The sequence below is a fragment of the Protopterus annectens genome, chromosome 9.part0 (genome assembly GCF_019279795.1).
Source record: "Protopterus annectens isolate FY-2018-M chromosome 9.part0, PAN1.0, whole genome shotgun sequence".
Lineage (NCBI taxonomy): Eukaryota > Metazoa > Chordata > Ceratodontiformes > Protopteridae > Protopterus > Protopterus annectens.
Window position 1 is genome coordinate 1076175706 of NC_056743.1, and position 14979 is coordinate 1076190684.

The window sequence follows — 14979 nt, forward strand, 5'->3', positions numbered from 1 at the left end:
AGTGTCGTAGCCAATAGTGGCCAGCCCACAAAAGGGTTACAATCTTGCTCCTCTAGGTTTATGCATCACAGTACAGCGGTTTTGAATGCTACCACTAAAATAGTACCTGGAGGCTAAAGTTGATTCAGAGCATTCAGGCCATTTAGATAAACTACCATTTCTTTCACGTTGATGTGTATGCGCCTATGTTCTGGTTCCCAGATTCCCTTCACCTTGAGAAACAGCACCTTAAGTAAAGTCTGAAGTGTCTATGGACAGTTTGTGATTGACTGGAAGGAGAAAAAGGGACTTCTGAGTTGAACAATAGTTGTTTGGCCCACCAAATAACTTTCTTCTTTACAAAGTTGAAAATTAGAATTGGAAAAGACAGAGGGTGTGAGTGTTGGGCCCAAACATTTTATTTATTTATTTATTTATTTATTTATTTATTTGCAGTTGGTTTACCAGGATAGTCCATTGGGCCAAAGTGAACCTGTTTTCAATTGAGTCCTGGGGAGAAAAGCTCCATAAACAATCAAGGTTACAAAATTTTGTACATAATAAGTTTACATGTGTTATAATATAGCGCAAACCAATTAATATAACAATATGACAGATTGAAAATATACAATTAGATTAGACAAGAACATACATTGCAAACAGTATAGGTTTTAGATAAATGAACAGGTAGTGCAGAATTTTAAGGAATGATTACAAGATATATACAGGAACATTGGTGTAGACTAGAATAATATCAGGTTTGCAAGTAAATAACAACAGTTTATGAGTTGAAGAGAAGTTAGAAGGAGCAATGTTGATAAAAAGGGGAGAAAAAGAAATTTTTCAGTGTGAGTTATGTGGGGTGGCAGCTGGAGCATTCCCACTGGGATACTAGGTATGAGTGAAGAGTTTTTTTGAAGATAGAGTAAGTAGGGGTAGCACAAATGTGTGGTGGTAGGGAGTTCCAGAGTCGTGCTAGACTAAAGGATAGAAGGTGTTTGCCTGGGGGGGAGCTGGTTTGTATATTTCTAGAAGATTTTGGTTATTGGATCGTAGTACTCTGTCAGGTAGATGCATTTTAAAGGCAGAGGAGAGGGAGGGACAGAGTGAGGGGTTGAGAATGAGCTTGTGTGCTAAAGTGAGTTGGGTATAGATAAGGTGATTAGGTAGTTCTAGCCAGTTTAGTTTATGGAGAGAGGAACAATGGTGAGTGGAGGACTTATGGCTAGTAGCGAACTTGGCAATTTTGTTGTAACAACATGAGAATTGAGTTTTCAGAGAGGATTGTAGATTAGTTAGGAGTGCAACTCCATATAGAAGGGAGGGTATGAGAAAGGATGTAGAGAGGATGGGTTTAGTGGTGGGTGTAAAATAATGGTTTTGTCGATAGAGCATACCTAGTTTTTGATGGGTTTTTTTGATATTTAGTTGTATGTGGGAATTAAATTTAAGCTGATTGTCAATTAGCACGCCAAGTAGCTTTGCCTCTGATACCAGTTCCAGAGTTGTGTTGTTATGACTAGTGATACAAAATGTGTTTTTGTTGAAAGGGGTGACTTTAGAGGGAGTAAATACCATTAATTTGGTTTTAGAAGCGTTGAGTGCTAAATGATTATTTTTCATCCATTGTTCAGTGGTTGAAAAAGCATCTTGAGTTAGCTTTAGAAGTAAAGGGACAGAAGTGGCAGAGCAAATAATAGTTGAGTCGTCTGCATATTGGATGATGTTAGAGAATGGGATAGAGTTACGAAAGTCATTAATAAATATGTTAAAGAGGAGGGGAGCTAATATGGAACCTTGTGGAACACCAGTTGGTGTATTAAGGTATGAGGAGGTGGCCTTTTTCCATTTTACTGCTTGATATCTGTTGCGTAAGTAACAAGAGAACCAGTTCAGAGGAGAGAGAGATAGGTTAAGCTTAGAGAGTTTAGCTATAAAAGACTATGGGAGATAGTATCAAAGGCCTTAGAGAGATCCAGTAGAAGGGTAGAAACAATATGACCTGAGTCTCGGGCTTTGTTTACAGTTTCCAGGGAGGAGAGGAGGGCAGTCATAGTTCTGTGGCCTGGTCTGAAACCGTGTTGTATGGGAGTTAATAGGTCCTTATCAATGAGGTAAGGTAGGAGTTGTAGTTGGATACACTTTACAAGGAGTTTAGAGATGGGAGACAGGATAGCTATGGGACGAAAATTATTGACATTGTTATTATTGCCTCCTTTATGTAAGGGTATGATAAAGGCCTTTTTCCAAATTTGGGGGACTGTGCCTTCTTGGATAGAACGGTTTATTAAAATACTAATGGGGTAGGCAATTGCTTCGGCAGCTATGCTGAGGAATTGTGAAGGAATATTGTCAGGAGCATTTGAACCTGGTTTCAGTTTTAGAAGAAGTTTTTTTATGGTAGAGGTGGGTATGGCTTTTAAAGAGAAAAGTGAGGAGTGGGAAGAGGGGATATTTGGAGGTGGGAGTGATGAGGAGGGAGGCAGAGTGGGATAGGAGGTGGAGGGTGCAGAATGAAAAGATGGGAGAGGGGGTGAACTAGTGGATGGTGGTGGAATGTGAGTGGATGAGGGTGGGGTAATTTGGATGGTGGTGGAAGGTGAGTGGATGAGGGTGGGGGTAATTTGGATGGTGGTGGAAGGTGAGTGGATGAGGGTGGGGGTAATTTGGAGGGAGTGGAGATGTTAGAGAAAGATGAGGTTAATTTGGAAATAGAATCTATGAAGAATGAGTAGCCATGTCTATGTCAAGAGCATAGCTGGATCTTTCACATATTAAGTCTGGCATGAGGATTCATAAGGATGGAAGAGGCCATGAAACCTAAAACTTTCAAAAATTATCTTGCAGTGGACATTTTCCATTGAGAAAGATTTAGGAAGTGCTGATATTAAGTTTGCCTCTTTTCTGTGGGAAGAAAATAAGTCATCTCCTGTCTAGAATAGACCCCAGGAAAAAAGTTCTGATTTGTAATCAGGAATCACTTTTTTTAGATTCAAGGTGAAGTCTAGGTTGAGAAAAAAAGATTCACATGAACTGTAAAGTTGTTTGTCTCATGACTGGTTTGGGCCGGTATCAGGCAATTGGCCACACAAGGAAGGATGTGTAAGTCTTGGAGCCTGAAATAGGATATGCCAGCAGAAAGGCATTTGGTAAATACTCTTGGAGTAGTAGACAGTCCAAAATGCAAAGACGTAAACTGATAATGCAACCCCAAGCAAAGAATCTTAAATATGATCTATGCTTTGTGTAAATGGGAATAAGCAAGCATATTTTAGGTTAAGAGTTTCCTGAAAGGCTTGAAAGGAAAAAAAGAGGGAACAGGGTTTGAAGCTTCAACATATGAAACATTGGAATGAGCAAAAAGGCATTTAGATTGGATAGCTCTACAATGGGCCTCCAGTTTCTCTCTTTCCTGGGAACCAGGAAAAAACTTAAGTAAAATCCTTGTCTCCACTAGTCTGACAGGATGGGGTCTATGACTACTTGAAGTGGCAAATCTGAAATAACTGAGGGCATCAGATGAAGCTGGTCTTTTCAGGACTGAAGAATTCCTGATGGAATGGAAAGGGATGTCCACTGGAGTTTGCAGTCCTGTTCTCTCATATTTACAGCACAAGAGCTGTTTATTGAATGCCATGCAGGAAGATAAAGAGAAAGATTCCCTGAAATTTTCAGAGCAAGGCCAGGGTGGATAGGGGAGGGAAGGAAGGAAAGTACAGTTGTGTACACTTACCATAAATGTAGATGTTTGAGTGTATTCACTGTTGCAGTCATTACATTTGGGTAATCTGCTGGCAGATTACCCTCAGTCGGCCTGATTAATAAAGTCTCAGGTCCTGCGTCAGTTGCTATCCCTTCTTCCATGACATCAGGTTGTCAGGGGTATAAAACATGCAGCCAACGCCATTACATCAGTTTTTCTTGCCCCAGATGTCAGGTGCCCCCCTAATGGGGAGCAAATAAACATAAAAAACACAAAGGTATACCTCCAACAAAAAGCAAATACACCAAAAAGGCTTTTAAGCATAGTAAAGGAAAACAGAGGTATAGCTAGAAGAAATTAGGGGGCTGGAGGGAGGGTAACCAGGACTGCAACAGTGAATACACTCGAATATCTACACCTATGGTAAGTGTACACAACTGTACTATGTTCTTAGTGTTTCACTGTTGCAGTCATTACATTTGGGTAGTTTCCCAAAGCTATGGTTGGGAGGAGGAGTTTATATAGCATTAGGGCCAGCTATAATGCCCTGCAAGACAGCAGTGGCAAAGCCAGCTCTGGCTTTAGAGAAAAATGGCAAATGATAATGCTTGGTGAAAATATGTACAGAACTCCAGGTAGCAGCTTCTAGGATGTCCCTGGTAGGAACACATCCGAGAAAGGCTGCAGAAGTAGATGCAGCCCTGGTGGAGTGAGCTCTGATTCCCTGGGGGATAGGTTTTCCATGGTGCTTATAGCAGAAATTAATGCAATGGCTTATCCATTTAGAAATGGTTTGTTATGAAATAGCCTTCCCCTCTGCCCCTGCAGCAAATGCTACCAGCAGTTGTTCAGATTTTCTTTGAGATTTAGTCCTGTCCAAGTAAAAAATGAATGCAGAATCCGCTCCCCTTTGTTCTGTGAATTGGGAAAGAAAGTTGGCAAATGAATGGACTGATTAAAAGCCACACTGGATACCACCTTGGGCATGAAGGATGGGTTGGTCCTGAGTGACACCTTGTCTGCGTGGAAGATGACGAAAGGCTCCACTGCCATAAGGGCCTGTAATTCAGAAATCCTTCTAGCTGAAGTGATTGCTAAAAGGAGGGCTGTTTTCCAAGAATGGAATTTTAAGTCTGCTGTAGCAGCTAGCTCAAAAGGAGGTAGAGTGAGTTTTTCCAATACAAAGTTAAGGTCCCAGACAGGGGTTGGAGCTCTCCTGGGTGGCATTAAGTTTCTGGCCCCCTCGGAGATACTTCTTTAACAGAGGATGACAGAAGAGGGGGGGGGGTTCTGTGTTGTAATGAGCTGAAATGGCTGAGGCATGTATTTTTATGGAAGAAAACATAGGCCCTTGTGAAGCATCTCAGTTAAGTATTGCAAAATCTGAGGTAAATTGGGCACTGTTGTGGTCATCCCTTGAGATTGATTCCAGGCACAGAATCTTTTCCATTTGTCAGCATAAGATTTTCTGGTACTAGAATCTAAGTTGTCTGTGCACATCCAAGGAATGCAGAACCCGTTCCCCTTTGTTCTGTGGATTGGGAAAGAATTTTGGCAAATGAATGGACTGATTAAGAGCCACACTGGATACCACCTTGGGCATGAAGGATAGACTGGTCCTGAGTGACACCCTGTCCGCATGAAAGATAATGAAAGGCTTCACTGCCATAAGGGCCTGTAATTCAGATATCCTTCTAGCTGAAGTGATTGCTAAAAGGAAGGCTGTTTTCCAAGAAAGACATTTTAAGTCTGCAGTAGCAGCTGGCTCAAAGGAGGTAGAGTGAGTTTCTCCAATACAAAGTTAAGGTCCCAGGCAGGGGTTGGAGCTCTCCTGGGTGGTCTCAAGTTTTTTTCCCCTCTGAGGTACTGCTTTTGCAGAGGGTGAGAGAAGAGGGGAGGTCCTGTGTTATAATGAGCTGAAATGGCTGAGGCGTGGATTTTAATGGAGGAAAAAGACAGGCCCTTGTGAAGCATCTCAGTTAAGTATTGCAAAATCTGAGGTAAATTGGGTGCTGCTGTGCTCATCCCTTGAGATTGGTTCCAGGCACAGAATATTTTCCATTTGTCAGCATAAGATTTTCTAGTACTAGGTCTCCTTGCCTCTAAGATGACATCCATCAGAGGTTTGCGGAGGGATAAAAAGGGTGAATTTAAGTGATTAGCCAGGCTGCAAGGTTCAATGTTGGAAGCTGAGAGTGCAGAAATTGGTTCTTCTGCTGGGACAGCAGGGAAGGGGTCTGAGGCAGGTGCCATGGAGATAACTGCGACACACTGCGCAGGAGGGGGTACCAGTGTTAGCACGGCCAGTCTGGAGCAATCAAGATCATCCTTGGTTTGTCCTGTTTGACTTTTAGTAGAACATTGGAGAGCAGAGGCAGCGGAGGGAAGGTGTAGACTGATAGGTTTTTCCAGCTGAAGGACAGAGCATCCACTTTCCAGGCTTGTTTGTGGGGAGTCCTTGTGCAAAACTTGTCCAACTGGTGGTTCTGGGGGGAGGCAAATAGATCTATGTCTGGGCTCCCCCATTCGCTTGTCAACATGTTGAAAATCCTTGGTTCCAGTTTCCACTCGTGTGGGTCCATGAGGTTTCTGCTTACTCCATCTGCCAGTGTATTTAATTTTCCTGGCAGGAATTGAGCTTGTAGTGGCACTTAGTAGCTCAAGGCTGTTTTTCCACAATGCCATGGCTAGTCTGCAGAGGGGGTAGGAATGTGTACCCCCTGCTTGTTTATGTACCACATAACAGTGATGTTGTCCGTCTTTACCATTAGTTGTCCTGTAAGAATGTAGTCCTTGAAGGCTCTTGGAGCATTCTGTACAGCGAACATTTCTTTTTGATTGATATGTAGGTGCATTTGACTTGGGTTCCATTTGCCCTGAATGCACTTCCCTGCCAGGTGAGCCCCCCATGCATAGTCTGATGCATCTGTTGTTAGGGTTTGGGCAGCAGGGGGTAGTGTAAATGGCAGTCCCTTGTTTTAGTGGCAGGCCTCTGCCCACCCGACGAACTCTAGGAGTAGGCAAGGTATGACAGGAATCATTGTTTCCAGGCTGTGAGAATGTTGACTCCATATGCTTTTTAGATACCATTGTAGTTTCCTCATATGCAGTCTTGCATATGGAATTAGAAGAATGCAGGAGGCCATGAACCCCAAGGCTTGCAGTATTTGTCTTGCAGATAGCAGGGTTTTTGCGGCCACTTGTTTGAAATAGGTTACCAAATGAATTTGCTTTTCTGGCGTAAGGTAAGCCATCTGGGAAGTTGTACTCAAGCTTGCTCCCAGGAATGTAATTTGTTGACAGGGTACCAGTTGCGATTTATTTTCGTTTATGGTGTACCCCAGACAAGTTAGAACCTTTTTTACAAACGCCAGATGATTTAAAAGTATGCCTTGGCTTTCTGCCTGAATTAGACAATCGTCCAGGTATGGGTATATTTGAATACTTCTTTGCCTGCAAAATGCAATAACTGGAGCCGGGCACTTTGTGAATACCCTGGGCGCAGTAGACAAGCCAAAGGGCAGTGCACAGAACTGATAATGCGTGCAGCCTGCTTTGAAGCATAGGTATTTTCTGCAAGATTCCCTGATTGGGATGTGCAGGTATGCTTCTTTTAAATCTAGTGTTGCCAACCAGGCATCTTTGCCTAGCATAGGAAGTAACTGCTGAAGAGTCAGCATCTTGAATTTTGGAATGTCCAGAAAGGTGTTTAGAGTAGACAGGTCCAGGATTGGACGCCATGATTTGTCTTTTCTGGGCACCAGAAAAAGTCTGGAGTAGAAACCTTGTCCCTTTTCCTCTTCTGGTACCAGTTGAATAGCCCCCATGCTTAAGAGGGAAAGTACTTGTTTTTGAGCCTCTGCCCACTGATTTGGGGGCAGGTCTGGCCACCCCATTTGGTGTTGGCAACATGTGGAAATGAAATCTGTATCCCTGGGACACTATATTTAAAACCCATTTGTCCTGGGTTATGAGTTCCCAGTTCTTTGCATGAATAGAAATCCCCCCCCCCAAAAGGGGAGGTCAAAAGATAAGTGCTTGGTACTTTTAAAAGAAAGTCATTGAGACTGTTTACCATAGGGGGTGTCTTGTTATTTCCAGATTTGGAAGTGGAGGCCCCCCACTGCTTGGTTCTGAGAGTCCCCTGGGATTGAAACTTGGGGTTTTTGCTGTGTCTGGGTTTGGCTTGAGAAAACCTTGAAGGGACTGGAAAGGACCAATTCTTAGTCGACCAGTGCTTGCTAAATCTAGGAGGTTGCACTTGTAAAAAAAACTTTAACAGTTTGCATAGATTTAGCTTTATCTTCCATCTTTTTAAGAACTTCTTCAGCCTTGTTGCCAAATAGGCGGTCCTGATTTAAAGGAGCATCCAACAATTTAGTTTTAACATGATCAGGCAAAGATTGCTCCTTAAGCCAAGCATGCCTTCTAAGCACAGACCCAGTAACAGCAGCCCTGCAAGAGGCCTCTAAAGAATCAAAACCACATTGCAAAGTATGTTTTCTAACTTATTTAGCAGAATGCATTATGTCCTGTAAATCTTTATTTTCCACACAGTCAGGAATCAACATAATTTTCTGTTTAAGCAGTCCAACAACATGTTGCTGATATTTTAACATATGAAATTGGTAGTTTAAAGCTCTGATTGCCAAGGTTGCAAAGGTATCAACCCTTTTACCCATCTATCCAGCGCTCTGGAGTCTCTATCAGAAGGGGTAGGATTTTTAGCAGTAGAAGTCTTAATGCCCTTGGGACCCTGAGAAATAGTCTCTGGATCTGCAACAGGATTTTTGAAAAGGAACTTGTGGGACTCAGGAACCCTGTAGTATGTCAGGTTTACTAGGAGCAGGAGGCAGGGAATCAGAGGCCAAACAGGATTCCGAGAAAATATCATCAACAATGTCTAGTACTGGAGGTATAGCCAAAGACCTATGCTGAGGCAGAAGAAGGAAATCCCTAAGCCTCTTTTTTGAATCAGAAAATTCCTGGCTTTCCCAGTGAAAATGCTCCCTTAAAGTATGTAGAGTTTCCCCAAAAGAAAAATCCTCAGGAGGGGAAGCAGAGGGAATGGAATCATCTGCATCAGAATCCTCATAAGTAGGTATGGACAAATCCAGGTCATCAGAAGAGTCACAAGAAACAGAATCCTGATCAGAAGATTCATAATCAAACTCAGCCCTAGGCCTCTTAGAGGAGGAGGGGGGGTTTGACTACCCCTGATTAGAGTTATTAGATCTTCAGCCATTTTTATCATTTGTTTTTTAGGCATAGGGGCCTGAGCATGTGGCCTGGGCGTTGGTTTTTTTAGACATGGATCGAGATTTAGGCCTTAGTAATGAAGGAGGTGTCGTTTAATATGCAAGTCTGTAGGCCTGAATATACCCTCAGAAGCCGGTGCCCACACAGCGGCTCCAGACCCATCCAAGGCAGAGACATCCGTGGGTTCCATAGTTGAAGTATCTTGCGGCATATCGGACTCCGAATGGGTCTCAGTAGAGGTCTGTGAATCAGAAGTAGCAGGTATCAAGGGCTGCGAAAGTGCCTCACTGAGTACCGGAGAACTGGCGAATGGCTTAGGAGAAGCATCGTCGGCAGTTTTGGACCTCGGCGGCCTGTCTCTGTCTTTATCTTTGCATTTTTCAGAATCCCGGTAGTCGGATGGCTAACCGACGGCATTTCTGGATAATTAAACCAAGAACCAAAATATTTAGAGGCAAAAATATACCGACGACGGATAGTGCGTTGATTAAATACAGCACAAAACCAATAGCAAGGTACGTCGTGGTCAGGGCCTAGGCAAGGAATATAGTACGAATGAAAATCTTTATGAGGTATTTGCTTTTCACAAGTAATGCAATTATTAACTTTTACTGACATCGGTAAGGATCAAGAAAGTTTCCCCAATGGGGTAAGTTTGTTTTAAGTTGAAGACTTTGGTTCTGAAACTCGAAAACGAAAATTTCAGGAGTTGGCCGACCGGCACTTACGAACTGCTTCTGTTGCGGGCACCGCACGGCAAGAAAGACTGATGTAATGGTGTCGGCTGCATGTTTTATACCCCTGACGACCTGATGTCATGGAAGAAGGGACAGCAACCGATGCAGGACCCAAGACTTTGTTAATCAGGCCGACTGAGGGCAACCTGCCAGCAGATTACCCAAATGTAATGACTGCAACAGTGAAACACGAAGAACATTTGCGACAAGCCTAGTCAGAATTTTTTTTTTCTTTGGGAACTGGGTCTCTGGAACCCATTAGATTTTCTGTTGAAATGTCGTTTCCAAGACTTCTGCTGACCTATTTTGAAAGGATTATAAAAAAAAGAACATAAACTGGATGTATTGGGAGCAGGAGATAAGAAAAGATGTTTGAACTCTCTGCATGAGTTTTCCTACTTTTCTTCTAGCTTTTTGAAAATGTCAACAAAAGCATTACCAAAAATTTTGTCTTTAAGGTCCCGAGGGACAGTTAACAACTGAACTTTCATACTCTCAGCGAAGACATAAAATCATATCCAGGCATGCCTTCTAAAACAATACTAGTTAGAGATGCCCTGGAGACAGCATCTATGTCATCACAGACATATCTGATTTTGTGTTAACCTACCGAGAGGTGGAATTAAGCATGCCCATAACATTAAATTTCAGGTCAGAATTAGGAAGACTAGCCAAGGTTTGTGATATGATCTTCAAAATAAATAAAAGAACTTGGTTGTGCAAGTTTGGCAATTAATGGCTCTAAAGGCCAGGGTGCCAGATGCATACACCTTTTCGTCATGCCTATCAAACTCTCTGATGTCCTTATCATTAGGAATTGGGCTTATAAGAGAAGAAGGAACTAGTACCACTTCTGTCAGCATACAAGGACAGGACAACAGGTTCAGCAGAAGAATTTTTTTATAAAATAATTGTGCATATTAGGAACCCTATGAAACTTGACAGGTTTCTTAAGAGGCAAAAGGCTTAGAGCGTAGAGACACTGGGGCAGCAAAAAAGGCACCTTAAAGAATCTCCAGAACAGGAGAGAGAGAGCAAAACGCTTAAGGGCATTCACATTCAACAGCTTGTAACACCTTTTCTGAGAGTCAGAAACTTCACTCTCCCATTTGAAGCAGTCTTTCATTTTTGGCAGTTATGCTCCCAAAGGAAATTACTTCATCAGGGGAATCAGATGATAAAGTACCTTCTTCCTCTGATTCAAAAACTGAAGGAGAGAGCATTTGTGAGAAATAATCAAGTCCATCATTGTCTGAATTTTAAAATTCCTCTTCTTCAGAAAGAAATGGAACCTTTTTCCTTTTAACACGTGTAGAACAGAAAAAGGGGAACCTTTTCCTTTTAACATGTGTAGTAGATGATGAGCATGTAGGCAGAAAAGACTGTAAAGACGGAACAGCTTTAAACAAACCTTGTACAAAGTTAAACCAGTCTTCCCTGTTGCCTTTCTGACTGGAAGGAGTGCGTGTGTGTGTGTGTGTGTGTGTGTGTGTGGGGGATACGTCTGGCTTTCTGGGAATGTTTCCAAGGAATGTACAGATGTTTGGTCTTTATAGTGGAAGCCATTGGCCTGAACTCCATAAGCAAAACATGAACATCTTCCATGACCAAGGCTTGAAGGATAACTCCCTTGTCCTCAGACAATATGCTGCTGGTTCAGCCTTCCTTGCTGTCTCAGCTGAATGTTTGGTCTGATCAGATGTACGATGATCCTAAATCATAACACCTTTCAAAGTGGATGCATAAAGTGATGGACTCGCTGGTGGCTGTGAACATGCCCTCAGTGGATTCATCAGTCTAAGAAAAAACAAGAGAGGACATGTGGTTGTTGTCAATCCCCTCTGTCGACAGCACTCTCATCTTTTTTACCCAAGTGTGGAGATTTGCAAAGGAGGAGATAACCAACACAACAGAAGCACAGGGAGTTTAACTCACTTCTAATAATCTTTGAAAAGAACAACTGACAAACAGCACACAATTTAATGCTGTGTTCATCCTTTAGGCAGAGCAAATAAACTGGACTCCCCTGTATGGTATATGGTGCACATAATCACACTTCCTTTTTTGACAGACATAAGAAATAGGATGGGTTCCCAACTGGCTACTTATCTGCCTGAAAACCCTGAAGATGAAGCTCACTGTGTATATAACTACAATAAACACTGAAGTGAGTCTGCATTTGTGGACCAGTGACAAAAACGTACTGAGTTTCAGAATGTCTGTACGTTCCACATACTGGCATGTTCGCTCCTGCCAAGTGTGGAACGGACAGCATGTCAGCTTTGTAGACTGCCCAGGCATATGGTATCCTCGGCAGGATGCACCCCATGTGTAAGGACTACTACAACAGTGAGCTAATGAAGAACACCACTCAGAGGAAATATGACTTTACTGTACATAATAACCAGCACAGCAATACTGTTCTGCAAAACATTAAGGTGTATGTAAACTTATGACTGTGGAACCAAAACTCTGAAATGGAAATACGGTCATTTAAGTGCATCCATGCCCCATGTATTATTCTTAACATACCCAAAATCTAAGTCTTAATGTTTTATAACAACCACATGTATATCATCATAAATCCTACCAGCATGGAAGTATCAACAGGTGAGGCAGACAATAGCATTCCTCCAATGGGTGACCATGCCACACAGCTGACAGGACTGTGCCCAGGGTGAGCGAGAACCTGAGCACAACCAGATGATGGCCTGCAGAACAGAAAATTTGAAAAATAATTACAAACATCAGAACTGGAACAAGAATAAAAAACTATGCCATCATATAAATGTTATTATTTCGCCTGAGTTTTGGCAAACATTAACAATCAGATTGCCAGAAATGCTATGGGGATAAAACACCAAACAGCTGTAACTTTTCAAAACAAAGCCCAAGATTTTTAGTATATTACACTGGGAAAAAGGCAGTTTAAAGTGCTATAATATAATTACAATTGTGGCTGTGTAAAAGACTTTTACTCTACTATTTCTAACCTCCCTCTTCCAAACTGCCACAGTGTAACAGCTGCAGATTCTACATCATAATGCCAACAAGTAATAGCTGCAGTCTTTCATCCAAAGTACCAAAATATAATAGTGGAAGCCCCTCTCCAAAAAGTGCATAACTAACAACTACAGGCCTTTCATACAGAGCCACAATGTAACAACTGCAATTGTTGCATTATAAAAACATTAGGAAAAAAAGATTATTGTTCATATTTTTGTATAAGGGAAGACTGGGATAAGATATGGATATACTTAGGAAGTTATTTTATTTATTTATTTACTTACTTATTGCATTTGTTTACTGGGAAAGTCCACTGGGCCTAAAAGAGCCCATTTTCAGCAGAGACCCAGGGAGAAAAGCTCCAACAAGAACTTGGATACAGACAATATTAAACATTAATTGATACAAAAATAGATACAGTGTTACAGAGTGATTACAGTAATATATACAGAATATATACATAAAAGCAGGATTTTTGTTGGTTGCCAGATGAATTCAGTCAGAGAGGTATAAACAGAGATATATTAATCAGCATTATTGCACCAGTATCAACAAGTGGTGAAAAAATAATAATTATGGAGAAAATATCGTCAAGTGACAAGTCAGCAGGAGCAAAAGCATAGGAGTTTAGTTATCATATAAGGAGAAGGAGGAGGTTAGGTTATAGAGCAGGTACATAGCCAAGAGATGAGATGATTTTTCAGCATTTGTTTGAAGGCGGTGGGTGCTGCCTCTGTTTCTTATAGAAGGTGGAAGTGAGTTCCACTGTTTGGCGATGGTGAAGGAATAGAAGAGTTGACCAGCAGGTAAGGTGGGCTTTTCTACTTTTAGAAATAGAAGATTTTCAGATCTTAGTTGCCTGCTGGGTTGGTACTGAGTGAGTAGTGCCGAGAGAGCAGGACAGTGTGTGGTCTGTAGAGTATTTTGGGTAGAGTAGTTAGTTGGGTGAATGAGAGATGGTGGGTGAGTTCCAGCCAGTCTAATTGTTTCAGTGAGTTACAGTGGTGGGATGAGAATTTGGCCTTAGAGGCAAATTTGGCTATTCTATTGTAACACATTTCAAGTTTGGATTTTGCAGAATTTTGGATATTAGTGAGGAGAGGGGCACCATAAAGGAGAGAGGGTAATAAAAGGTGGCTGCAAGGGTTTGTCTAGTAGACAGACTAAGAAAGTGTTGGTGCCTGTAGGACATACTGAGCTTTTGGTGTGTTTTAATGATGTTATTTGTTTATGTGTAGGTCAAAGTTAAGGTTTTCATCTATAATAATGCCTAGTAGTTTAGTGTGTGGAACAACTTCTATAGTGGTATTGTCTTGGGCTTGTATAATGAAGAGTTTGTTTTATCCAGGGGAGTGGTTTTCTTAAAGGTACAAAGTGCTAGTTTATTTATTTAAGGCAAGATAATTGTTAAATAGCCACGATTCATTAGAGGTGAGGGCATTCTGGGTGATTTGCTGGAGTTCAAAGCTGGAATTTGCAGTGCATACTATTGTAGAGTCATCCGCATACTGGATTACTGAGCACTTTGGGAGAGTGCAGTGAAAGTATTAAAGAAAGAGAGGACCAAGTATGGAGCCTTGGGGTACCCTCTGTGGAAGTAATGAGGAAGGGAGAGTAAAACTGTTGCCATTTGGTGGACTGCTGCCTATTGAAGAGATAGCTACTGAACCATTGTAGGGTAGGTGGGGAAATGTGGAGGCTGGATAGTTTGGAGAGGATGATGGTGTGGGAAATGGTATCAAAAGCTTTGGAGAGGTCTAGGAAAAGAGAAGTGATTATTTTGCCAGAGTCCCATGCCTGGTTGACTGTGTCAAGGAAGGAGAGGAGAGGAGTAGTGGTGCTGTGTCCTGGTCTGAAAGCATGCTGAGTGGGTGCCAGAATTTGGTTTTCAAGCAGGTGGTTGAGGAGTTGGACAGGGATGCATTTTTCCAGTATTTTAGAGAGGGGTGAGAGAATTACTATGGGCCGAAAGTTTGTGGTGTCTGTGTTGATGCCGCTTTTGTGTAAGGGGAAAATGTATGCTTTTTTCCAGATGTCTGGGACTAGGGATTCTTTAACCGATCTGTTACTGAGTATGCTGATGGGAAAAGCTATACAGTTTGTAGCTAGCTGCAAGAAGTGTGGGGGTAGATTTTCAGGGGCCAGAGTACAGTTTGTTAGCTTAAGTAAAAGTTTTTTATTGTGGCACTGGGTATGGGGGAGAATTTTAGGTTGGAGACGAGGGTAGGATTGCTTTTTGGCGTGATTTGGTCATCAGCTGTCTTGACGGCAGTGGTTCTAACTGTAGGAAAGCTG

At 42.0% G+C, this 14979-nt stretch overlaps 1 protein-coding gene across 4 annotated transcripts in view; it reads right to left on the minus strand.

The window, feature by feature from the left end:
* Positions 1-14979, minus strand: part of AAAS (aladin WD repeat nucleoporin) — a 1251774-nt gene that overhangs the window by 551599 nt on the left and 685196 nt on the right. For all 4 annotated transcript variants that reach the window (XM_044083905.1, XM_044083907.1, XM_044083908.1 and 1 more), the window contains exon 9: positions 12269-12389. In XM_044083905.1, coding sequence (XP_043939840.1) covers positions 12269-12389 — 121 coding nt within the window. The remainder of the gene's footprint in view (positions 1-12268; positions 12390-14979) is intronic.